The following is a 24,976-nucleotide window of genomic DNA, read 5'->3' on the forward strand; positions in this document are numbered from 1 at the left end:
GCGTGGGTGACAGATTCATTTTATATGTCGGGAACATGTTCATGAATCTGTCACATGGATGGGGGCAGCACTGAGGCTGCATTTCCATGCCATGGACACACAATCCTTAGTGCATGTGTAGCCCCTTGCTACCTGGGACACAGTCGGCTGGGCATGACATCACAATTAATATTGACAAAAAAATAACATACACAGTTTTTCACATTACAATTCCAGGCATGAAAACTGTATGTGACAATGCAGTTAATTGTAAATGGTTTTAATAAAAACCCTGCTTTTTTTATTATTATAAGCTAATACCGTAAAATAACCTTTTTCTATATTTTTTATTTATTTTTATTTTTTTTAAATACTGTTGCTGTATCTGCCAGTTACATTATTAAACAAAATCACACTGCCACCTTCAGGCTGTAGTGCTATCTTTTAGGTTGAAGGCTTATATTGTCAGTCCGCAGAGTCTGAATGTGATTACTTAACCACTTACAGACCGGACCATTTTGCTGGTCAAAGACCAGACCACTTTTTGCGCGGTCGTGCGACGTGGCTCCCAAACAAAATCGATGTCCTTTTTTTTCCCCACAAATAGAGCTTTCTTTTGGTGGTATTTGATCACCTCTGCGGTTTTTATTTTTTGCGCTATAAACAAAAATAGAGCGACAATTTTGAAAAAAACTCAGCATTTTTTACTTTTTGTTATAATAAATATCCCCCAAAAATATATAAAAAAAAAAAACATTTTTTCCCTCAGTTTAGGCCGATACGTTTTTCTTCTACATATTTTTGGTAAAAAAAAATCGCAATAAGCAATTGATTGCTTTGCGCAAAAGTTATAGCGTTTACAAAATAGGGATAGTTTTATGGCATTTTTATTAATAATTTTTTTTTTTTTTTTTTACTAGTAATGGCGGCAATCACGATTTTTATTGTGACTGCGACATTATGGCGGACACATCGGACATTTTTGACACATTTTTGGTACCATTGTCATTTATACAGTAATCACTGCTATATAAATGCAGTGATTCCTGTGTAAATGACACTGGCAGTGAAGGGGTTAACCAGTGGGTGGCAGTGTAGGGGTTAAGGGTTCCTAGGGGTTAAGGGTTCCTAGGGGTTAAGGGTTCCTAGGGGTTAAGGGTTCCTAGGGGTTAAGGGTTCCTAGGGGTTAAGGGTTCCTAACTGTGGGGGGGGTTGGGCTTTAATTTAGTTAACACTGATCTCTGCTCCAATCACATGGAGCAGAGATCAGCGTCACTAGTTGCTAGGCAGAATGGAGAAATGCTGTTTACAATGGCATTTCTTCATTCGGCCGCTCCGTGGGACGATCGCGGGTATGCCCGCGGCAATCGAGTCCGCGGGTCCCGCGACCGGACTCACGGGGGTTCCGACCAGCACGGGAGCGCGCCGCCGGTGGTGCGCTCCCGATGGCAGAGCGGCAAATTTAAAGGGACGTACAGGTACGCCCATTTGCCTGCCCGTGCCATTCTGCCGACGTACATCGGCGTGCGCTGGTTGGCAAGTGGTTAACCATGTGCTGACCGCTTACTGCATATTTACTGCGACAGGTTGGCTCTATTGCGCAAAATCAGATACCTGTACGTGATTTTGTGCAATAGCCATTGGGAGGTGTGCACGCGCCGCCGGATGCATGATCACTCGCTGATTGGACACAGGGAGCCAATCGGCGGGATCACCAGACACTGTGTCTGCCGGCCACCCGCGATCACTCCTCAGAGTGATAGTAGAATGGCAGTCTGCTGATGTAAACAAGGCAGACCGTCGTTCTGTCAGGCATGAACACTGTAATCTTGTGTTCCTGCTAATCGGGAACATGGCTCACTACGTCCATAAGGTGAGCCCATCCTCTGCACAGTAAGAAAGCACAAAAGGGAACACACTTAACCCTTTGATTGGCCCTAATGTTAACCACTTCCCTGCCTGTCATTTATACACCGGTGCATATTTTTATCACTTATTTCCAAAAAAGTGTCAGGTGTCCAATCTGTCTGTTGCGATAGCGCAGTCATGCTAAAAATTGCTGATTGCCGCCATTGCTAATAAAAAATAAAAATGCCATAAATATATCCTCTACTTTGTAGACGCTATGACTTTTGTACAAGCCAGTCGATACACGCTCATTGGAATTTTTTTTTATTTATTTTTTTATTTTTTTTTTACCAAAAATATGTAGCAGAATACATAGTGACCTAAATGTTATAGAAATTCGATTTATTTTTTTTTATTTTTTTTTTTTATTTATTTATTTTTTCATTTTTTTTTTTTTTTTGGATAGGTTTTATAGCAGAAAGTAAAACGCATTGTTTTTGTTTTTTCAAAATTATTTTGTTTATAGCGCCAAAAAATTGCAGAGGTGATCAAATACCACCAAAAGAAGGCTCTATTTGTGGGGAAAAAAAGGACATCATTTTATTTGGTTACAGCGTCACACGACCATGCAATTATCCGTTAAAGCCACAGTGTCTTATCGCAAAAAATAGCCTGGTCAAGAAGGGTGTAAAGCATTCTGGGACTGAAGTGGTTAACTGATATAGTGATCACAAGTGGTGAATCGATAGTTAGTCCGCATAGCGGCAATCCTTCCAACACTTACTTTTCATTGACTGCAATTCCATTATTTTAATCATACACTACAGGACATAGGCAACATATTCATACTTGGGTTAAGTACATACCTTCAGGTGATTGGAATATTTCAAGGACACATCCCTTTGGGGCACCTACTCTATAACCCTACCCCACACCCTGAATCCTCTGTTTTTGTTTTTTTGTTTTTTTCCTAATGTCTGAAGGTGATGAACCTCTTATTTGCACAACAATCAGCTTCACTACTTTATTTTTTTATTTATTTTAATTCTTTGATCAACACATCACTGTCGTCTGATGCCTACAAGGAAGAAGTGTCTCTGGATCAAAGATGTCCCAAACCAGTGGTTGCAAAAGGGTACAAAATACAGAGTTTTCCAAAAGTCTCCATGCATAGGAAGAATTAACAAACCTATTATATCTTTTTAATATAATGTATAACTGCCAGTACCTCTACAGTTGTGCCTTCACCAGTGGATATCTGTGTTGATCCACAACACTTCCAGTTTTCTTGAACTTCTCAAGTTTGGTAGCAGTGTCAGGTGTGATGTGCTTACTAGGTTTCCAGTTGGGGTCCATTGCAACCTTGCAACAGCTCCCCAAATGGACATAATCTCTGGACTATTACAGCCACAATATCCCTTAACAATAACAGTATAATGAATGTATTAAAAAATATATTCATCATGTAATGCTCAATTGAGTATTACATGGTGGAGTTTTTTTTCCATCATATACACTCCGTGTTATTTGGGAGCATTGTTAAGGGATTTTGTGGCTCTAACAGTCCAAGGACTGTGTTCATTTGGGGTCATTTTAACTTGTACCAAAAAAACCTCTTCCTGCACTGTTACACACTCAGTTCACCAGGTTAAAGGGTTATTTCAGTATCGAGCTTCTGTAGTATGGGTCCTCAACCTGTACCCCTCCAGCTGTTGCAGAACTTCAACTCCCATTAGGCATTGCAAGGCTGACGGGTACAAGCATGATTCCCAAAGGCAGAGGCATGAATGGACTTGGTTTCGCAACAGCTGTAGGGCCACAGGTTGAGCACCCATATTCTATAGCCTAACTGTGTAAGTGCTTTTTCAAAGTTTTACCAGGTGGACATCCAATCTTCTGTGGATGCAGCAGTTGACTGCAAGGTTCTTGCAGTGACACTCTGAACTTGGGTCTTTTGGCAACTTGTTTTTTTTGGGCGAGTTGGCAAGGTTTTGTTTATTTTTTGCCTTTATAGTATTTGCTTAAGTACATCCCATTTTATTTTTTTTAACCCCATTATATTAGTGGGCGATTAATCGATTATGAAAATAGTAATCGATTAATTTCATAATAGATTAGTTGTTTCGGCCCTACATCATTGTACTTTGCAAAAATAAAACCGCTTTCCATTAATTCTACACAAACTTACCGCACTCTTCATAGCTGTTTAAAAAAACTGATCGGTTAATTCTAATCGAAAAACAAACTTTATAAAAAAAAAAAAAAAAAGAAGGAAACAGAAGATGACATACATAGCAGGCATACATACGATACATCAAATAACGTGGGCCAATCTGGCCAAGGCAGCGTTGCATACATGAGAGCATTGGGTTAGCTGCACTGTATATGGGTCCGACACCCATCATGGGTAGATGCACCATTAGAGCTAATTTGTGTCAACCGGGGGAGGGGGAGCGGGCAAAAGGAGAAATAAAAGTGGGAGGGGGACAGAATAAAAGTAGGTCCTTAAGGTGGAGGAAACACCGAAGGGGATAAGCAGAGGGGGGAGAGGGGCAAGGGATCAATATAACAGCATATCAAGTACACGTCTCCCCTTCTCCCAACCACCTACCCCAGATCCGTTCATATTTAAGTGGACATCCTCTATGTGTATAAACCAATTTCTTATAAGGGAGGGTATCGTTAACCTCTTTTTTCCTAGCACTGGACCGTGGGGGGGAGGGCCTGCATCCAGCCACGAGCAATCACTTTCATGTAGGAAGGTGCGAAGGGACTTGTCAGCTTCTAATTCTGGTAAGAGACCAAGCAGACACATCTTCGGGTCAAGGCTAGCAGGAGAGCCCATCTGGTCATGGAGAAAGCGAATCACTTGTATCCAGTATGTTTGGATAACCGGACAGGACCATATAAGGTGATAGAAGGAGCCTGGAGTGTGGTCGCATAAACGGCATCCTGGATTATACGTGGGTTTAAACCGTGCTATCTTCTGGGGGGTCAGGTATGTCCTATGTAGAATGTATAGCTGTGTGAGGCGGTCCGAGAGCCTGGGGGAGACTCTCTTCACATCCCCCAAGACTTCGTCCCACTCCTCATCCTCAATCACACCCACATCCAGCTCCCATCTGGCCTTGACAGCATAAGCCAATGCCCCGGTGCCTGGGAGACGGATGGCGGAGTAGAGGGCAGAGATCAACTTGGTTGGCTCAGCACCTGTGACTATATCCACTATGGGAGGGACTGTCAGAGTGGGGCTGGAGCTGGCAAACTGAGTCTGTAGCGCATGTCGGAGCTGTAAATATCTGAAGAAAAGATGGTTAGGGAGTGTGAATTCTTCCTTTAGTGACTGAAAGGATTTAATCCCAGTGTTGGTCATAATTTGGTGCACATACAGGATCCCATAGCGTGTCCAGGCCGCGGGGTCCGGAAAGGACAGCAATTCGGGCAAATGGGTGTTGAACCAGAGAGGCGTGTAAGAATGAACCTGTGGGGTCCCAAGTTTATTAAGGGCCGCCCGCCATATCCTCCGGTGGTGCGTCAGCATGTCTACCTTGTGATGAGGGGGACGTCTGGACAGTGGGGCTCTAAGGACTGACTGAAGTGGGGTGTGGGCTGGGTCGTCAGGGCGTTTACAAAGTAATGTCTGGTATCTTGGTAGCTCGCTCTTGTCAGTGATAGAAGTGGGACAACTGGGAGGCAAGATAATAATCCTGGAAATCTGGAAGAGCAGCCCCTCCCATTGTCACTGGGTTCTTCAGAAGTCTCCAAGACAATTTGTGTCTGCTGTGGCCCCTTATAAATGAATTAAGAATTGATTCAATCGTCTTGAAAAAATTTTGTGGTATATACAGGGGTGCATGCCACACCAAATACAATATCTTGGGCAGGAGTATCATTTTGACCAGATTGATGCGTCCCATAACACCCAGAGGTAGTCTGGCCCAAGTTTGAGTCTTGTTCTTGATCAGGGTGAAAAGGGGTTCAATGTTCAGGGGTATATAGTCTGTCAGCGATCTAGTGACCTGCACTCCTAAATACTTGATCACGGAAACCCTAGGGAGATTCAGAGGAGGGGACGTGGGCACAGGGGGGAAATGATCAAGCGGAAGGATCTGGGATTTAGACCAGTTGATGCTCAGACCCGAATGACTACCAATACAGTCTATGGTGTGAAGGGCTGCAAGGAGAGAGGGACCCAAGTCGGCTAAGTATAGGAGTGTATCGTCAGCATACATCCTGATCTTTTCCTCCAGATCTCCTATCCTAAGGCCACAAATTCTGGTGTCCTGATCGGTTAATTCTGCCTTACTTCCTGGACAGACTTTAGGTCATGAAACAGGAAAGAGTTGACCAGCTGATCTCATTAGCACACACTATGCATAATCTACCCTCAGCTGTTCAACTCCTTCCTGTGTCATGACCTAAACTCTGTCCAGGAAGTAAGGCCAAAGTAATCAAGCAGTGCTTTTAAACCGCTATGAAGTGAGTGAGGTAAGCCTGTGTAGAATTAATAGAAAGCTGTTTTATTTTTGCAAATAAAGTACATTAATGCAATATTTATACATAAGGGAGCTGGAATTTAGAGGAAAAAAAAAGCAAACAAAGGTGAACTTGGCCTTTAACCATTTGTTGCCCGCCATATAGCAATATGGCGGCAGCAAAGGGGTTTAGCTATCTTTATCAGACTAGGGCTGAAACAACTAATCGATTTAATCGACAACTTATCGATTATGAAATTAATCGATTACTATTTTTATAATCGATTAATCGGCCAGTAACATAATGGGGTTAAAAAAAAACTAAAATGAGCCTTTATAGTAGAAAAAGAGCAAATAATCGCTACTGTAAATATAACTTTCACTGTTCTACAGTAAAAAAACAAACCCCTTACAGTAGTGATTATCTGCTTTTTTTTTTTTTTTTTTTTTTTTTTTTTTTTTTTTTACTATAAAGGGCTAATTTTTTTTTAACCCCATTATGTTACTAAACGTCTTAGACCTGGTTCACATCTATGTGTTTATTGGTGCTTTTTGCAGAAATGCACCACGGTTCATTTACATGGTTTCCTATGGGACACGTTCACATCTGAAAGGGTCAGGGACTTTTAACGCAAAATGGTGCTTTATTGGCTCAATATACTTCAATGGAGAAGCTGCAGAAAAGCACGTAATGCATTTTTGCGGCAATTTGTGTTTTTTAATCTGCCCAAAGAAAAGGCAAAAATGCAAACTAGTAAAATCACGTGCGCAAAAATCAAAACACACTGTAGAAACAGATCAAAAGCAAACTGCATAGGTGTGTACCGAGCCTTATGCTGGCCACAGATCAATTTTCAGATGAGAATATTCAGACGAAAAATCTTTGTACATTCGCTGAATGAAAGAATTTTGTTTGAAATTTTCACTTGTTTTTAACATTCAGTTTTTAAAATTTAATGTAATTTCTGAACGAAAACCACAAACACTGTCTGAAAATTCTTTTTACTAAGAAGTTTTCTATTTTTAAATTTTCCTGTCACTGTGATTGAAAATGAACGTCAATTTGACCCACTTTTTTTTTTAAAGGTTATTAACCGATTAATCGAAACAATCAGGCAACTAATCGATTATGAAAATAATCGTTAGTTGCAGCCCTAGATCAGACTTCATATCACGTGATCAGGATAATAAGCCGACGCATGCATGGTAATCGGAATTGCTTTAGGTCAGTTTGACAGAGGCTTCTTACCACGTGATCACCTGTCAGAGGGTTGACTGCGCTGATAATCAGCACATTATCAGTGCAGCCCCCTTGAGATGTGCCCATTAGCTGCCAATAAGTTCCCTTCACCTGTCTGCTAGTGCCCATAAGTGTCAATCAATACCCCATCAGTTATGCCTGTTGGTGCCCTTCAGATGCCACTCATTAATGCCTGTCAGTAGCTCCTCATCAGTGCTGCCTATTCAGTGCCACCTATCTGTGCCCATCAGTTGTTTTTTTTTTTTTCAAATTTGTCAGCCTTTTTTTTTTTGTTTTTGCACAAAAATAAAAAACAGCGGAAAAAGAACGCTCTATTTGTGTGAAGAAAGTGATAAAAATTTAGTTTGGCACTGCCACTGATAATCCCACCACCCGCACTGCCACTGATCTCCCTCCCCTACCACCCGCACTGCCACTGATCTCCCTCCCCTACCGCCCGCACTGCCACTGATTTCCGCCCGCACTGCCACTGATTTTCCCCAGCACTGCCACTGATTCCCCCCCCCACCCGCACTGCCACTGATTTCCCCCCCCCCCCACCCGCACTGCCACTGATTTCCCCCCCCCCCCACCCGCACTGCCACTGATTCCCCCCCCCCCACCCGCACTGCCACTGATTCCCCCCCCCCCACCCGCACTGCCACTGATTTCCCCCCCCCACCCGCACTGCCACTGATTTCCCCCCCCCCACCCGCACTGCCACTGATTTCCCCCCCCCCCACCCGCACTGCCACTGATTCCCCCCCCCCACCCGCACTGCCACTGATTCCCCCCCCCACCCGCACTGCCACTGATTCCCCCCCCCCCCACCCGCACTGCCACTGATTCCCCCCCCCCCACCCGCACTGCCACTGATTCCCCCCCCCCCCCCCCACCCGCACTGCCACTGATTCCCCCCCCCCACCCGCACTGCCACTGATTCCCCCCCCCCCACCCGCACTGCCACTGATTCCCCCCCCCCCACCCGCACTGCCACTGATTCCCCCCCCCCCACCCGCACTGCCACTGATTCCCCCCCCCCACCCGCACTGCCACTGATTCCCCCCCCCCCCCCACCCGCACTGCCACTGATTCCCCCCCCCCCACCCGCACTGCCACTGATCTCTTCCAACTCCCATCTGCACTGCCACTGATCTCTTCCCCCTACCCCCAGCCGCACTGCCAGTGATCTCCCCCCCCTTATGTCTGTGGGTTAATGACTTGTCTTGCCTTGAGTAATGACAGCCCACGCTACGATTTTTTTTTTACTGTTAGGGGTCCCCACAACTTGGGAAATTTTATCAAGGGGGCACGCCACTAGAAAGGTTGAGAACCACTGTTGTAGAACTTATTAAATGACCTTCATAATTTATTATCTTTTTATCTTGTTGTTATCTTGTTGGAATACCAGACATCATGTACATTCATATTGTTGTCATTTGGGCAAATTCGCCACAGTACTATTCAGTTATACTCTTAACCTATATTTCTAACTTTTTAAGGAGAAGCAAGAGGGTAAAGTTTCCAGTAAGAAGGGTGAAGAAACACCACAGGTGTCAGAAAAAGACAGAAGACTGGCAGAGCAAATATCCACATATAATGTAAGTTAATTTTGACCTTGTGTACCATGGTTTCCTGTAAGTGGAATGATACAGTTAATTTTCTCAAATAGAAGCCACTGTGGGACTTATGTATGCAAACTGTGTAAAAAAATAGTTGTTTTTATAATTGCAGTATCTGCTGTACAGCGTTTGGGGGAAAAAACAAGAATTTTAACTGGTTGCTAGAAGCCCTCGAGCCTTATCGTGTATAAATTTTAAATGTAATAATTTCACATACATCCATATTAAGATTCCTCCTAATTTTACAAAATAATTTTACTGAAAGACTAATCATTTTTCAAAGGTTGTCCTACATTTTCTCTTATGGTGTTTCATATACTATGCTGTTTTGATTCTTGTTCAGATGTTTTTGTTGGACATTAATGTGCTCCTTTCTGTTGATGATATTGTATAAACAAACCATAAATGCTAGAGGTCGACCGATATATCGGCCGATATTTGCCGTTTTTTAAATAATCGGCATCGGCCTATTTGAGCTGATAAAAAGCCGATTTAGAACTACAGCGGGACTTTTCTATTACAGAAGTCATTTCAGTCAGTGTGAGTTGCCTGAGTCGTCATAGAAACCCTTTCCTCCTCTCTGGGCAGGCTGCCAAGAAAAGAACAGAATGATACAATGTTTACACTTCAATGAATGAAGTCATCTCAGTGTGTAGAAGTTCTCAGTTTAACCATTTAAAGACTAAATCTTTTCTGACACTTGTTGCTTACAAGTAAAAATCCTGTATTTTCTGCCAGAAAATCATTTAGACCCCCCAAAAATTATATATATTTTTTTAGCAGAGATCCTAGGGAATAAAATAGCGGTTGTTGCAATATTTTATGTCCCACGGCATTTGCACAGAGGTCTTTCAAATGCATTTTTTTAGGAAAAAAATACACTATTTAAAAAATAAAAATAAAATAAAAACAGTAAAGTTAGCCCATTTTTTTTTTTTTCGTCCAAAAGTTTTGACTACCTGTTTTTATTTAATATATAGGTTTTTTTTTTTTTTTTTTATCTAAATCATACATACAAGTAAACTGATTGGAGGTTTGTTTTGTTTAATAAATGTTTAAATGTAAGACATTTTCTGTATCACTTATGAAGGCTGCTTTCACACTGGAGCGGGCAGGCGTTGATGGTAAAACGCAAGCTTTAGCGGCTCTTTACCATCATTTTAGCGGTGCTATTTGGCTAGTGGGGCACATATAACCGAGCTAGCGGCCAAGGAAGAGGTTAAATGCGCCCATTAAGCACTGCTGCCAAATCGCATTGCATGCGCTTCGGCAGTGGTGCCCATTCATATCAATGGGCAGCAGTGGTGGAGGAGCGGTATACACCACTCCAAACGTGCTGCTTGCAGGACTTTTTTTTTTTAAGATCCTGCCAGCGCATCGCCTCAGTGTGAAAGCACTCTGTCTTTCACACAGACTGCAGGGGAGCCATTTTACAGGCGCTATTTTTAGCCCAAAAGCGCCTGAAAAACGCCCCAGTGGGAAAGGTGTGTTAGATCAAGGGGGATTAAAAAATAAAATAAAAAAGGAAAAAAATAAATAAAATTAAAATCGGCCTAACATATCGGCCCAAAAAAATCGGCATCATATATCGGCTATCGGCCGCCATGATTTCTAAATATCGGCATCAGCATCGGCCAGAGAAAAACCCATATCGGTCAACCTCTAATAAATGCCCACAATATTTAATTACTGTATGGTGTCTGTGAATACCTTTTTGTAAATCCTATAACTTTACAGAGGCGTTGTATTTTACTCCAGCTAGGCGCTGAACCCTGTCATGTAGCAGTCCAGGCCACTGAGAAGGGAAAGGCCAGAAAACATTTACTTTTGCATAAAGTGGAGAAGGGTTAAGTGGATAAAAAAAAATCAATGACTTTTTTTTTTAATTATTTTATTTTATTATAAATCAAATTTATTTTAATAAAAATGCTTTTTGCTATTTAAGATACATTAATAATTTAGTTTATTTAGCACAAAATGGAGCTTGGTTATGGAAAAAAAAGAGGGCACACCAGCCTTGTGCATTTATCCTTTGATAAGCTTTAACAAAACAATGAATTAAAAACTACTCACAAACGTGTGAAAGGGAACTGTCATATAAAGCCTTAATCGATCTAGTATCGACAGTCTCCAGATGACCGAGAAGGACACGGGAACCACTGCTGGCTGATGCGTTTGCTAGTGGAGACTCTTGATACCAGACCGATTAAGACTTTAAATTGCGGTTCCATTTCACACGTTTGTGAGTAGTTTTTAATTTATTTTATTAAAACTTATCAAAGGGTAATGCACAAGGCTGATGCGCCCTCTCTTTTTTTTTCTTATGTATCTGTTAGGATATCCCTATCCTGGAGGGCAGCAAGGCCTGAGACATTATCCATATTGAACTCTAGATCACCTGATCAACACACTTGTGCGCAAGAGTATTTGTTCATTTGCAGCTGTGTTATGTAGCATGAGGCTATGTATTCTGCAATATTAAATTTTTTAGTAAACTCATTCAATGAATCCAAGCTCTGCAAGCTGAGATAACATGCACTGCATTGATGCATTCACACAATTTCACAGTAACCATGAGAAAGGTCAGGAATATTCCTTTATCCCATTATTTGCAAATCTATATACACTACAAACTGTATGAATTGAATTGATTCTGATATTGCTGTTTTACTAACCTGAAAGCTTATTCTATATTTTCTTTGCAAATATTAAAGATTCTAACTACCAGCAAAAATGAGTCATTGCATTTTAAAGAGCACCTGTCATTTCAGATCCATCATGGCAGCGCCTGTTTGACATCCACTCACTGCTGCGGGACAGAGACGACAGTTGCTCTTTAAAAACTATGATTTAAATCTAGCCTTTTTACTAGTAATTTAAATGATGATTTAAATTCAGATTTTAAATAAAATCCACCCTTGTTGAGACCTTTTAAAGGGGAATCTGTTATGACATGATTGTGGCTCAACCTGTGAGACTGCTAGTTCAGATTGTCATGCTGATGTATTGACACGCATTTACAGCATGCTTATTTAAAGTGACATTAAACCATTGTTTTTTTTTTTTCCATGGGGGTACCCATGCGGGCTTGCTCCCGAGCTTCCCTGTCTGTTAAGGCTTTAGAACCACTTTAAAAGTGTAAGTACACATTTACGTAAAATCTGTAAGATAGACTTGCACTGGATTCCCTTCCCATCGCACTTGGTCCCACTAACCTGGAGTATGGCGGTCTCCTGTTCTGACGTATCGTATTGCTGCTTTACCAGTCCAGGAATTTGACATCCTCCACTGCTTTCTCTCCTCTTCACCTGCATTAACAGGACTGGCTACATGGGTTCTGATTGATCGCCAACGCCCATGTGATGGTGCCGACCAATTAGAATTCTCATTAACATACCTCCTGACAAGGTACCTTTAGGAAATTATCCCAAGGGGATTTCTAAGCCCAGGACCGGTGAGTCTGCTATACGAGGTCTCTGCGGTAGATCGCCGGGCTCCTGGTCAGCGGGACCGGGGGGGTGAGGAGGGGGTCCAGTTTAAGTTCACCTACAGATTTTTTTTTTGTAAAGGTGAACTTACCCTTTTTAAGGTCTGTTGGTCAATAAAACTTAAGTCATGTAAAAAACAATTGTTAAGCAGGGGAATATTTTAAGCCCACATCCCTGTATGAAGAACATTAGACCACAAAAAGCATCTAAATGGGACTTTAAAGGGCATAACCAAGTATACAAATGAGAAGGCTTAATTATACTATTTTGTACATATAAAAGATGGGTATACGAAAGTTAAAACCGACAAGGATGTGGTTTCAGCAAACAGTACAGTATGGACAGTTGATTGAAACATATAACTATATGTTTGTCATCCATCCAATGGTGGAGACAGATGTGAAAACCCAACGTGTTTTGAAATAAGCATAAAATAATTTCTTCTTCAGGGGTACAAGGTTATCCTGAATAAGTGTCTATAAAGAAAAAGAATACTATTTTGTGTATTGCAACATTAAAATGAATATATGCACTGATTACAGTGTATAGGATTACTAACCCATTTGTATAGCAAGGTTGTAAAACTGAGACTGCATCATATGCAATCCACGGAAGGAAGACTTTGCAACTTCATGTCACCAAGGATCCACCACTGATGTGAGAGCTCAAACCCAGAGGTCCCTCTGCACACACTGATATCCCAAGCCAAACTGGGACCATTATCTCTCAGATAGCATAACACTAAGACCCCCATACACACTATTAGATTCTCTGCAGATTTCGGTCTTTTATATATATATATATATATATATATAATCTCTATCTCTCCTTACTCTCCATACACAAAAGATGGTAGATGGACGCCCTATGACTCTTATGAGTGAGCCAGACCTTGTTCTATCTGCTGTTCAAATGAACAGCTAACAGGAGGTGTCATGACTTAAAGCGGTTATAAGCTCTCAAGGTTTTTCACCTTAATGCATTTTATGGACGCTGCTCCGTGGGGGCACTCGAGAAGAGGAGCCAGGAGGATCAGAGCAACTCTGTGCAAAACCCATGTACAGAGGAGGTAAGTATGCCTTTAGTATGCCTTTTGTTTGGTTTGTTTGTTCTTGTGGGGTTTTTATTTTTTTAATAAACAAACCTTTAAATGTTGGTTCAAAGTGGTGGCCACGACATACCCTGTCTGATCCAGGGACGGCCGGTGAGCTATATGCTCCGGGGCACACATGACCGGACTACTGCTGTCTGTGTCAGTGTGCCGTGGCCGACAGCCACCCCATACTGCTTGGGTGATGGGTCTGTCCGTGGAATGCTTCCAGCAGTCCCTGCAGGAGGGGTGAGTAGGGTGTCTCGGCAGGATGGAGAAGCTGGGCATTCCCTGGGAGGTCAACTAGGGGCTCTCTCACACTTTCTTCTCTCCCTTTCCCTCCTCCACATGCTATGGGCCACTGTGTGACTGGGCATAGGGGGTGTGGTACACGTACCTGCCAGGGGGCTGCGCTGGGTGTTCCGCTCGTCCTTTTCCCTTTTTTCTTGGGCCATGGTGGGTGTTTTAGTGTGTACGCCATGTGGGGAGGCCACTGTGCAGACTGCGGACATTTTTATGTAGACACAGTGTGTCGTCGCCCCCCCCCCCCCCCGGCCATTTTCAGTAAGTCCGGTGGCCATTTTCCTGGCTCCCTCAGATGTTTTTTGCTGAGGTATCAGGCGGCTATTTTCTAGTAGCTTCAGCTTGTATTGCCTCTAGCCCTGGGTGACTGTTTCGTTCTAGAACAGCGCACATTTGACACAAAACACCTTGTGGCTGACACAGGGGAGAGCGGACGGCGGCAGCACAGCTCAGTACGTGAGTCAGGGTGGTGAGTCCTGCAGGGGGGGCCCTCAGTCTGTGGCAGCTAGGAGAGTGGGTATTTTGTGTGACTTGCCTTGGGTCCCTAAGTGGTGACAGGCGAGTGTGGGTTAGCATGGCGTCAGAGGCTAGCGCTTCTTCCCCAGACATTCCTGTTATGGCAACCGGTTCCCCTGCACCTGCGGTGCCTATGGACGCTCTGTCGGCGGTCTTGGAGTTCTTTGTTGCCAGGGTGGTAGTGGCGTGCGGGCGCAAGGGGGGTAAACCCCCCCCCCCCACTCTCTTCTGGGGAAATCTCTGGTTCCACTGAGGCGGGCGGCCCTTGTTCTGAAGTTTCAGAGGATGCGGACCAGGACTGTTTGGACAGTGATAATGACTCCGTATCTGGATCAGCACAGGAAAAATTGCTTTTAGGAGCACTTATAGCTGTGCGGGATACTCTAAAGATGGAGGATACGGCAGGGGCATCTACAGAGGTGTCGGTCCCTTTTGGGTCCCACAAACACCTTAGTATGGCTAAGGTGTCCCACAAACACCTTAGCATGGCTAAGGTGTTTCCCTACCTAACTTTTGAGTTTATTTACAAGGAGTGGGGTAGCCCGCAGCGGGCCTTTTCAGTCCCGAGATGCATGGCGGTGTGTTACCCCTTTGAGGAGAGTTTCCTGGAGAAATGGACATCTCTGTTGACCCCCCAGTATCCAGGTTAAAGAAGGTTACCACGATTCCGGTGGAAGGGACCCCTGCTTTCAAGGACCCTGCTGACAGGAGGGCCGAGGCGGTTGTCCAGTCCATGTTTACGGTGGTGGGGTCAGCATTGCGGCCGGTGTTGGCCATGGCCCTGGTGTCACAGACGCTTACTGAATGGGCTAAATTGTTGCACCATAAGTTGGAGAAGCAACAGGCTCCCCCCGGTCTGCGTGGAGCTGGCAGACCAGTTGGTGCAGGGCCTTAAGTATGTCTGTGATGCGGCCTTAGTTACGGCCCCCTTGCTCTCTAGTGCCTCAGTATCAGCTGTGGTGCTACGTCGTCTGATTTGGCATCCTCCACTGCCATCTAAGCACTGGTGGATTTAGCCTTCCAGGGAGAGAGGCTATTTGGGGCCTTGCTGGATGACATTATTAAGAATGTTAGGGGGGTAAGAGTACGCTGCTCCCACAGTCCAGGAAAGGTAAGGAGCCACGCTGTAGGCAAGGACCCTCCTTTTCCGCCCGGGTCGGCAGGTAAACGTTCCCAGTCCGACAAGGTGCACGCTGAGGGACAAAAGCGCCCCTGGTTTCACAAGCCAAAGAAGCCTGTGAGCAAATCTGTTGCCGCGTGAAGGTTTGCCCCTGCCCGACTCTTGGGTGGGGGGGTCGCCTTCGGGAGTTTGCAGCTCCCTGGACCTTCCTACTTTCCGACCAGTGGGTCTGCGAACTGGTTTCATCAGGATACAAGTTAGTTTCTTTCTTGTCCGCCAAACAGATTTTTTCCCTACAACCTTCATCTTCTTCCGGCTAGTCGGGAAGCCCTGTTTGGGGCAGTACAGGACCTGCTGCTGCGCGAGTTGATAGTGCCTGTGCCGACGCCGGAAAGGTTTCAGGGATTCTACTCCAATCTGTTTGTAGTCCCCAAGAAGGAAGGGGTCCGTCCGGTCCTGGATCTCAAGGCCCTCAACAGCTTTGTTCAAAGGTTCAGGATGGAATCTGTTCGCTCCGTGGTCGCTGCACTCCATCACGGGGATTTCCTGGTGTCCCTGGACATCAAGGACGCATATGTGCATGTCCCGATATGCGCCAGGCATTGGAGGTTTCTGCGATTTTGCGGTCGGGGACAAGCACTACCAATTTGTAGCTCTCCCTTTTGGTCTGGCGTCGGCACCAAGGTGCTAGCCCCAATTCTGGCTTTGCTAAGGCAGCGAATTAAGGGAGGATGTGGCAATCGCAATGCAAACTCTTTGGGAGTTTGCTTGGGTACTGAACCTCCAGAAGTCTGTGTTGGTGCCGACTCAACTCCTGGAGTACCTGGGCTTGCTTCTGGACTCCTCAGAGGTGGCTCTTTCTCCCTTTGGACAAGCTGCAGACTCTTCAAGCTGCAGTGAAGTTGTTGGTTTCCCACAGGTGGTCGTCGATGCATTTTTGCATATGAGTCCTGGGTCTCATGGTAGCCTCTTTTGAGGTGGTACAGTATGCTCAATTCCACACTCGGGTCTTGCAAAAGGAGATCCTGTCCAATTGGGACAAATGTCCATTATCTCTGGTCAAATTCGGGTGAGCCAGCTAGTCAGGTATTCCCTGCTCTGGTGGTTGAGGTCTCTGGCCCTTTGGTCCAGGAAGTCGTTACTTCCTCTTCGTTGGACAGTGATCACAACAGACTCCAGCCTGACCAGTTGGGGGGGGGAGTTCGGGTCATACAGTGAGCCCAGGTTCGCTGGACGCAGGAAGAATCCTGCCTGCTGATCAATGTGTCGGAGCTTCGGGCCATGTACATTCCGCGCAAACTGACAAACCGACTACTTAAGAAGTCAGATGCTGGCCCAAGGGGAATGGACTGGAGTTATGGCAAAGAGCGTACAGACCATGTACTATCCATGAAAACATGCAATCCAAAACTTCCTTTAGGTAGAAATGTATCCTCCATACATGGTGGAATATCCCCTCAGGTCGCCTTTTGTGGCCCTGGATCATATTTTATCCAGGACCACGGGGAGGTGATTGGAATAAAATTAAAATTATTTATCTATTTAAATGCAACATCCCCCCCCAGGCTTAAACGAGTCGCTGTCTTTCAGACCATTTCTGCAAGGATTCACCTCAGGGGGTCCTGAATTAGACAAAGCATCTATATGGCTATGCATGGTCATCAATCTGTGGTTCTGCTTCGTGATTTTTTTTTTTTGTTTTTTTTTTTTGTTTTCCCTTGCTCACTTCACTAATCTCTAGCTTTTGCCTAGTAGAAACTTTTTCCCATAGTAGGTTTCTTCAAATTTATTGTGCCTAGTGATTCAAATATGTTCCCTTGTTTATAATCTGTCTTCTGCTTCTGGAATATTTAAGGTTGAACATAGTTTTTATTATTGCAAAATCAGTGCAAACAAGGAGTACAAAATGGCAGTACATTTCCAAAGATACACAAACAGCGAGGTATAAGTGTAAAAGCATAAAAAACTGCGCAAATGACAGCTGATTAATACCAGTAGAAATGAAAATAAAGAAAGAAATCAACAGGTGGAGGGAAGGGGGGAGGAGGGAGGAAGGGGGAAGGGACAGGGGAAGGCGAGGGAGAGGAAAGGAGGAAGACAGGAACCCCGAAAACTGAAATCACCCAGGGCCGTATTACAGCCGCCAGCATGGATCCAGGTCGGTGGCACAACGCCCAGCCCGTATCGCCACATGGGGGGGAGGGAAGACAGACGGGGGCCAGCAGGAAGGTGGTGTACAAAGGGAAGTAAGAGCACCGGCTCCTTAGCTGTGCAACCCCAAAGGAGCGTCACAGGCGAACAACAAAATTGCAGGACATAACATTGTCCTATCGAAGGCCATTAAGGAAGCTCGATGAGGCCGAGTGATGGCGCCAGATAGACCACAGAGCAGTGAACTTGTCATATCTGTCGTCCACCTTCGCCTGCAGCTCCTCCATGACCATCATATCATTAAGAATTTCAATCCATCGAACTACCGACGGGACCCGATCTGTCTTCCAGGAGAGGGTGATGTTATGACGGGCAGCAGAGAGGAGGAATCTAAGAAGGCAAGACTTGTGCCGTTTAACGGAGCCCGGTATAATGGACAGTAAGGCAACCAAGGGCGAGGGGGATAAGGAAGCTTGATACATCTGCTTCTGGAATATTTATACTTTTACACAAACAGAACAACTATTAGTCATCCACAGATCTGGTCTTTTATGGAACAGGGGCCAGAAGAAAGCCATTGTTGAAAGAAAGCTATAAGAAGTCCTATTTGTAGTTTTCGAAAAGCCATGTGGGGGATACAGCAAACATGTGGGAGAAGGTGGTTTGGTCAGATGAGACCAAAAATTGAGCTTTTTGGCCTAAAAGCAAAACACTGTGGTGGAAAACTAACACTGCACATGACCCTAAACACACCATCCCCACTGTGAAACATGGTGGTGGCAGCATCACGTTGAGGGGATGCTTTTCCTCAGCAGGGACAGGAAAGCTCATCAGAGTTGATGGGAAGATGGATGGAGCCAAGTATAGGGCAATCTTAGAAGAAAACCTGTTAGTCTGCAAAAGACTTGAGACTGGGGCAGATGTTTACCTTCCAGCAGACGGCGATTCTAAACATACAGCCAGGGCTGCAATGGAATGGTTTAGATCAAAGCGTATTCATGTGTTAGAATAGCCAAGTCAAAGTCCAGACCTAAATCCAATTGAGAATCTGTGGCAAGACATGAAAATTGCTGTTCAGATGCTCTCCATTCAGTCTGACAGAGTTTGAACTATTTTGCCAGGAAGAATGGGCAAAACTTTCACTCTAGTTGTGCAAAGCTGGTAGAAACATACCCCAAAAGACTTGTAGCTGTAATTGAAGGCAAAGGTGGTTCTACAAAGTATTGACTTGTGGGGGCTGAATACAAATGCATGCCACACTTTTCTGATATTTATTTGTAAAAAAAAAAAATTGGAAAAGCCTTTTATCATTTTCCTTCCGCCTCACAATTCTGTGCAACTTTGCTTTGGTCTGTCTCCTAAAATACAATTACATTTTTGATTGCAACATTACAAAATGTGGAAAATATCAAAGGGTATGACTACTTTTTTTTTTTTTCAAGCACTGTATATGACTACCAGTATCTCTATATACCATGACCTGAATTCACGGATGTGTCAAAAAGAGGTTAACTATGGAAATGCCTTCTTGGAGTCCTTTTTTTGGAGTTTTTTTGTATTTTTATACAGCTACCTGTGATGTTACAAGGTGGTTGGTGATCTAGCCTGCACTTTGGTGGTTTATGATGTTTGACCAAGATTTGGGTTGGGTAGACAATGTGGCAGACATTATGATTGGGTGCTAATGTGCATATTTGAACTTTACAAAACTTCATATTGTTAATGTTCTAATTCCTTAGCTTGAACATACATATGCACTTCAGTTATGTAATGCCTTACTTCATTACATATTTAAAATAAATAAAACCTACTAAAAAAAATGGGGAACTTCAGTTAGTCAATGGAAAACATCCATATGCTTCCTGCTGATACATTTTTTGTCATAGCTTCGAGAATGTTGTCTTCAACAAGCCTCTCTTCTGTTTGTGGCGTTACTCTGGTCAGGTCATGAATATTCATTGGTTTGGACTGTTTACGAAGGCACTAACACTACTGTCTACCCACAGTGTAGCAAGCTGTATATCCTAATTGTACAGTACAGGACACAAGCTGAGTGTTCATAGACCTTAAGCTATAGGTTGGTGCCTTCAGGTGATTGGAAACCCCCATATAATCCTTCCCTACTCTGAGTCCTCATTTTTGACTAGTGTGATGGACCTCTCCTCTTCTCCCTTACGGAGAGATCACTTGTCTAGTTTAACTAGTTTATCTCTTCAAATTCCCCAATCAGCTCTTCACTGTCTTCCAATACAAATCAGAAAACTGTGCATTCCGGATCAGTGCAACTTCTGTAAAAACCTTGAACTATACCCAGAGCCCACCCTGGGGACGGCCTGTAATGTTGCTTCAGCCACTGGATCTTGCATGAATGCTCACTACTACATTTGTGGGTGCTATACTGGCCCAGAGCTGCGGTCCATATGGTATGCCATTGTGACAGGTGAAGCCTGGATACTATACAGGGACTAGTGATGGACCATTGTTCATATCTATTCAAAGCTCTGCTAGGTGGTCATCCAATCTTTTGGCACTCTGAAGTTGGGTCAGTTGATCCTTTTTGTTGTGGGGTTTGCCCTAGTCACTGCCCACACTGTTCATTCATTGCTTTGAGATGTCCCAATGTCTATAAATACTCGGCCTCTGTCCTGTTTTTGCTGTTAAGAAAAAAGACATTTTGCAAATTTCATATCGTGGGGTACCATACTGGACTCCCTGGGTGAAACCCAGGGGGCGTGTCCTCAAAAGCTCATATAACCTAGGGTCTATGAATACCCAGCCTGTGTTCTGTACTGTCCTCCAAGATATGGGATTTTTAAAGGTAAGGGAAAAATATATTTTTCTTTTTGTCCATTGAAGGACATGGGGAGCAGTAGAAATTGTATACGACTGTGTTATACTGCTGCTGTTTGGAGGACTGGACACTTTAAAAAAAAAAAAAAGTTAAGCCAATTCACTGTAACCCTGCCTAAAACTTTGCTGGGGGCATTCCTTTGAGGGGGACAATAAATAATACACTCAATCTGGTGCAACTGTGCATGATAGCCAATCAGCTTCCAACTTCAGCTTGTTTAATTTAAGCTTTGACAGTAAAACTTGGAAACAGATTGGTTTCTGAGCAGAGTTGCACACTTTTGAGCTGCACCACTTCTGCTCCATTGGCCTTTTGAATGCTTCTAAATTAGAGCCTTGCATGCCTATGATTACTTTCCTTATGCATAGAATATTTGCCTTTATGAAGGAGAGCGTTTTTATAGACAATATCTTGACAAGTACCCAGGCCTGCCTTTTGGCTTCTCTGTAAGTTCCTTCCCACAATAGAATATCTTTGGCTTAGAGAACTTTCTCAGCCCTCCTTATTCCTCAAATACACTCTTAGCCCTTGTACACACGTTCTGAGATTCCGACCGAATGTGTCCTATCGGACCGTTTTGTCGGATATTCCGACTGTGTGTGGTCTCCATCGGACTGTTTCCGTCAGAATATCTGACGGACCAACTTTTCCAACTTGCCGGTAAAATTTTCAGACAACCTACTCCAATCATGTGTAGCCTACTCCAACGGACAAAGTGCCACGCATGCTCAGATCAAATTCCTAGACCAAAGCTATTGGCTACTAGCCTGAACATAGTCCCGTTGCAACGAAATTTTTACTGTGGCTTCTATCGACATTTTTAGTAGCCTTATTCTTAGAGCTTCAGTTTTTTTCAGTACTACTTGGACCAAGAAGGGAATACACCATTAAGACTTGTCCTCAAAATGTAATTAATGCAAATAAAGTATCACAGTCAGTACTTATCTAGATTTTATCATGAATATTGTTTCTCCTGTATTAACAGAGCCCCCTAAATATAGGGTTTTCAAGCAAACCTTTATTCTGTCAAATAAGTACAAGTACAGAATTCAAATTCAGTCATTGATGCTCAGGTTTTACGATGCTCTAGGTTTTAAGGGTTTTTACATTCTATACTTGGAAAGGCATGGTTTTCCTTCCAATCGGGGTCCTTCACATCATAGAACTGCTGTGAGTCGGCCCACTATCACTACCTAGACCTTTAATCGAACTATCAAGCAGTCCAACTTTGTTCCTTGTTGCCTTTATGTGTACCAATACTGCTGTATAGGTTACCTTATAAAATAAATACAAAATATAGCAACAGTAATTTGCTATCTTGAAAAGAAAAACGTAATAACTGAAATTCAGAATATCAGTTTTACCATCTCGGAAAATAAAAATTGATCTATGAAAGTGTTCTCTTTCCTAAACCTAGCAGAAATCTGCCTAAAGCTATGAATCCACCTCTGGTCTAAGAACAGAAGGAATTAAGCGTGATGATTTTTCTCTATAGCAAGTCATTGTTCTTTCTCTAGAGCAGGTCTGACAATGAAAGCAAGTATGGTAGTTGCAAATGGCAACACCTCCAGTTCATGAATTAACTCTGATATTTTTTTTTTCCCCTGTCAGGATACCAAAAGATCACAATCACTCATAGATCTTCACCGGAAAAAGCTGAAGAGGAAAGCTGAAGAAGATAAAGATAAAACGAAGGAGCGAAGAGCGTTTGACAGAGAACAAGATCTGCAAGTGAATCGCTTTGATGAGGCTCAAAAGAAAGCTTTGTTACGGAAATCCCAAGAGCTGAATACGAAATTCTCCCATGGCGGCGGCAGTATGTTTTTGTAGGTAGACCAATATGTGCAAGGAAGAAAATATTTCTATTGTATATGCACAGAAGGCTGTTTTCTTCTTTTTGCAGCTTCTTTTGAACCCAAATGTCACCCAGACAGTGTTTTTCATAATTGAATATGTGTTATAGTTGTGGTACTACTGCATATGTTCCTCCATTGACTGCAGCTGATATATACAAGTATAGCCTGATCATTTATGATCTGATAAATCTAAATTGTCATCCAGAAATTGCAGATAATTTATTTTTCTTGTAAATACGATATTACATTTTTACCTAACAAGATGCACATTTTTAATGATAGCTTTACCAGTTACTGGCATTTTTAAGCGTTTGAAAGTTTTCTTGTCATACATTAAAATATTCACTTTTATGGACTTTTTCTGCTTTCATTTTGCCCAGTGTATTAACCAAAACCTTCAAGGATTTGCTAGTTCAGCTATCTATTGCAGTGCATTTGAGCCAAAGTTTTTTATTTTTTACATTTACTATTCTTGAAATTAATTTTTGTGCAATCTTTGCATTGCTGTGCACATTTGGGAAGAAATAGAGAAGAATCTACATTGGTGACTTGCTTTTACAAGCTACAGAGCTGTCATCCTCCTTTGTGAATCACTAATCTGGGATGGGTATAGTGGAATCAGAACTTCTGACCTGCATAGTTATTCAATGCCAATGGTGCATTAAGTAATTGAGGAAGAATGACTTTAAAGCGTGGCCAGGCTTTTGACAATAAATTTACATGTCTCTAATAAAGTCTGTTTACCCCACTTCACAAGAGAAATTCCTATTGTGTGGAGTTGCTCATAAAGGGTTAACGTGCTTGTAAACCTCAGTCACGGAATTTGAGCAAAGCACATATATCTGCAGCGTTTACTTATCTCTCTTTATAGCTCTGAGTGTCATTTCTCTCTGGTGCTTCCTTGCTTTATCAGCCCAAGACACTTCTGGGAAGTTTTCCCAACACTTGAGATACGGGGAGGGAGATGAGCACAAAGCTTGTCTATTAACAACACAGTTCTTCTGCTGTGTGGAGGTGGGTGCGCGCCTTTCCTTGAATCAGCTCTGATTCACACACTGTAACTGCAGACTCTCCGCCCCTCCTCTGTGCACCTAACAGATGAAGAATTGTAACACGCTTCTGCCCTTTTGAAGGGGTGTAGGGAAAAGAAGACTTCAAATAAACAAGTAAAACTTATGTAGGAGGATTTTTTTAATCTCTGTATCATCTGAGGCTGTTCACTGGGTATATGTAAGGGTTTACAGCCACTTTAAGGACTATTCATATGCATTGTGGCAATGTGTGGTAAACAATGTTTTACCCAACATTCCTATGATAAAGCATGAACCATGATGTCATTCATCTTAAATGGCACCTCAGTACACAGTTCTACTAGCAGGCAATGCACTAAAATGTGCATGCCATATGTTGTAGTGACTGTTTAAAAAAAAAAAAAAATACAATTAAATAAGTCTGGTTTTTTTGTACATTAAATTGCGCTGTCAGCACGTTCAAAATGTATTTGCTATACATGGCGTGAATGGGTCACTTTTGTACATAGAACACAATATACATGGCTAGGCTACCATTTTGTTTGTCGTAGCTCTGTCAAATGTCATTTGCAAACTGTAAGGGCAACTTCACACAGTTTCGCTGCATTTTGGCTGCAGCACACCCAGGGTTTTATTACAGGATAACTGCCTTTTACCATGGACATCTATCATGTCCTGCAGTTTTGGTGCGTTTTCTGAAAGCACACCAAAACCGCAGGACATAATAGAAGTTTAAGGGAGAATGCAGCTAACGCAAACTAAAACCGTGGGTACAGTACACTGCACCCACGGCGCAGCAGGGGCAGTGTGAAAGTGCCCTAACTGAGCATTTGTTTTATTGATTGTACTGTTTTTTTTTTTTTTTTGTTTTTTTTTTGTTTTTTTTTTAACCTTTTATTTCATAAAATTTGTTTTATATTCATAGAAAGTTTCAACTATGTGTGTTTACTTTTTTGACAAAAATGATAAAAAGCAAAAACGTTTAAAGCTGAACTGGTAACTGGAATGTTTTATATTTTACATGGGTTTGAAATGGAAATAAAAGATGTGAGAAATATTGTGATTTTTATTTTTCTTCTCCTTCAAATGTCCGCTATAGATGTTAATTGCCTTCACAAACATGTAGAAGAATAGATGTTTTATTTTTATTTAAACTGCAATGGTTTGCTCTCTTTACTGGCTGTGCTTGTAACTATATGGTAGTTTCACGGACCATTTGAATCTTTTAGAAACCATTTCCAATAAATAGGTGACTCAATCAATAAAGCTTTGTTTTCATTGCAAAGGAATAATTTCCTCTGGGAGAAAATTTGACAAAAGCTGTCTTTCCCTTTGTTCTGTCAAAGTTGATTCTGTCTTGTCGATTGTAACCCATTTGAAGTAACCTTCAAATTATTCTTATAGTG

General features: G+C 42.9%; 1 protein-coding gene across 1 annotated transcript in view; it reads left to right on the forward strand.

The window, feature by feature from the left end:
* Positions 1 to 24,627, forward strand: part of GPALPP1 (GPALPP motifs containing 1) — a 65,764-nt gene extending 41,137 nt beyond the window's left edge. Inside the window, exons 7-8 of the mRNA XM_077483217.1 lie at positions 9,045 to 9,143; positions 22,295 to 24,627. Coding sequence (XP_077339343.1) covers positions 9,045 to 9,143; positions 22,295 to 22,513 — 318 coding nt within the window. The 3' untranslated portion in view covers positions 22,514 to 24,627. The remainder of the gene's footprint in view (positions 1 to 9,044; positions 9,144 to 22,294) is intronic.
* Positions 24,628 to 24,976: the final 349 nt, after the last annotated feature.

Source organism: Lithobates pipiens, unplaced genomic scaffold, assembly GCF_037356315.1.
Source record: "Lithobates pipiens isolate NorthernLeopardFrog02 unplaced genomic scaffold, aLitPip1_a1.2 Scaffold_16, whole genome shotgun sequence".
Lineage (NCBI taxonomy): Eukaryota > Metazoa > Chordata > Amphibia > Anura > Ranidae > Lithobates > Lithobates pipiens.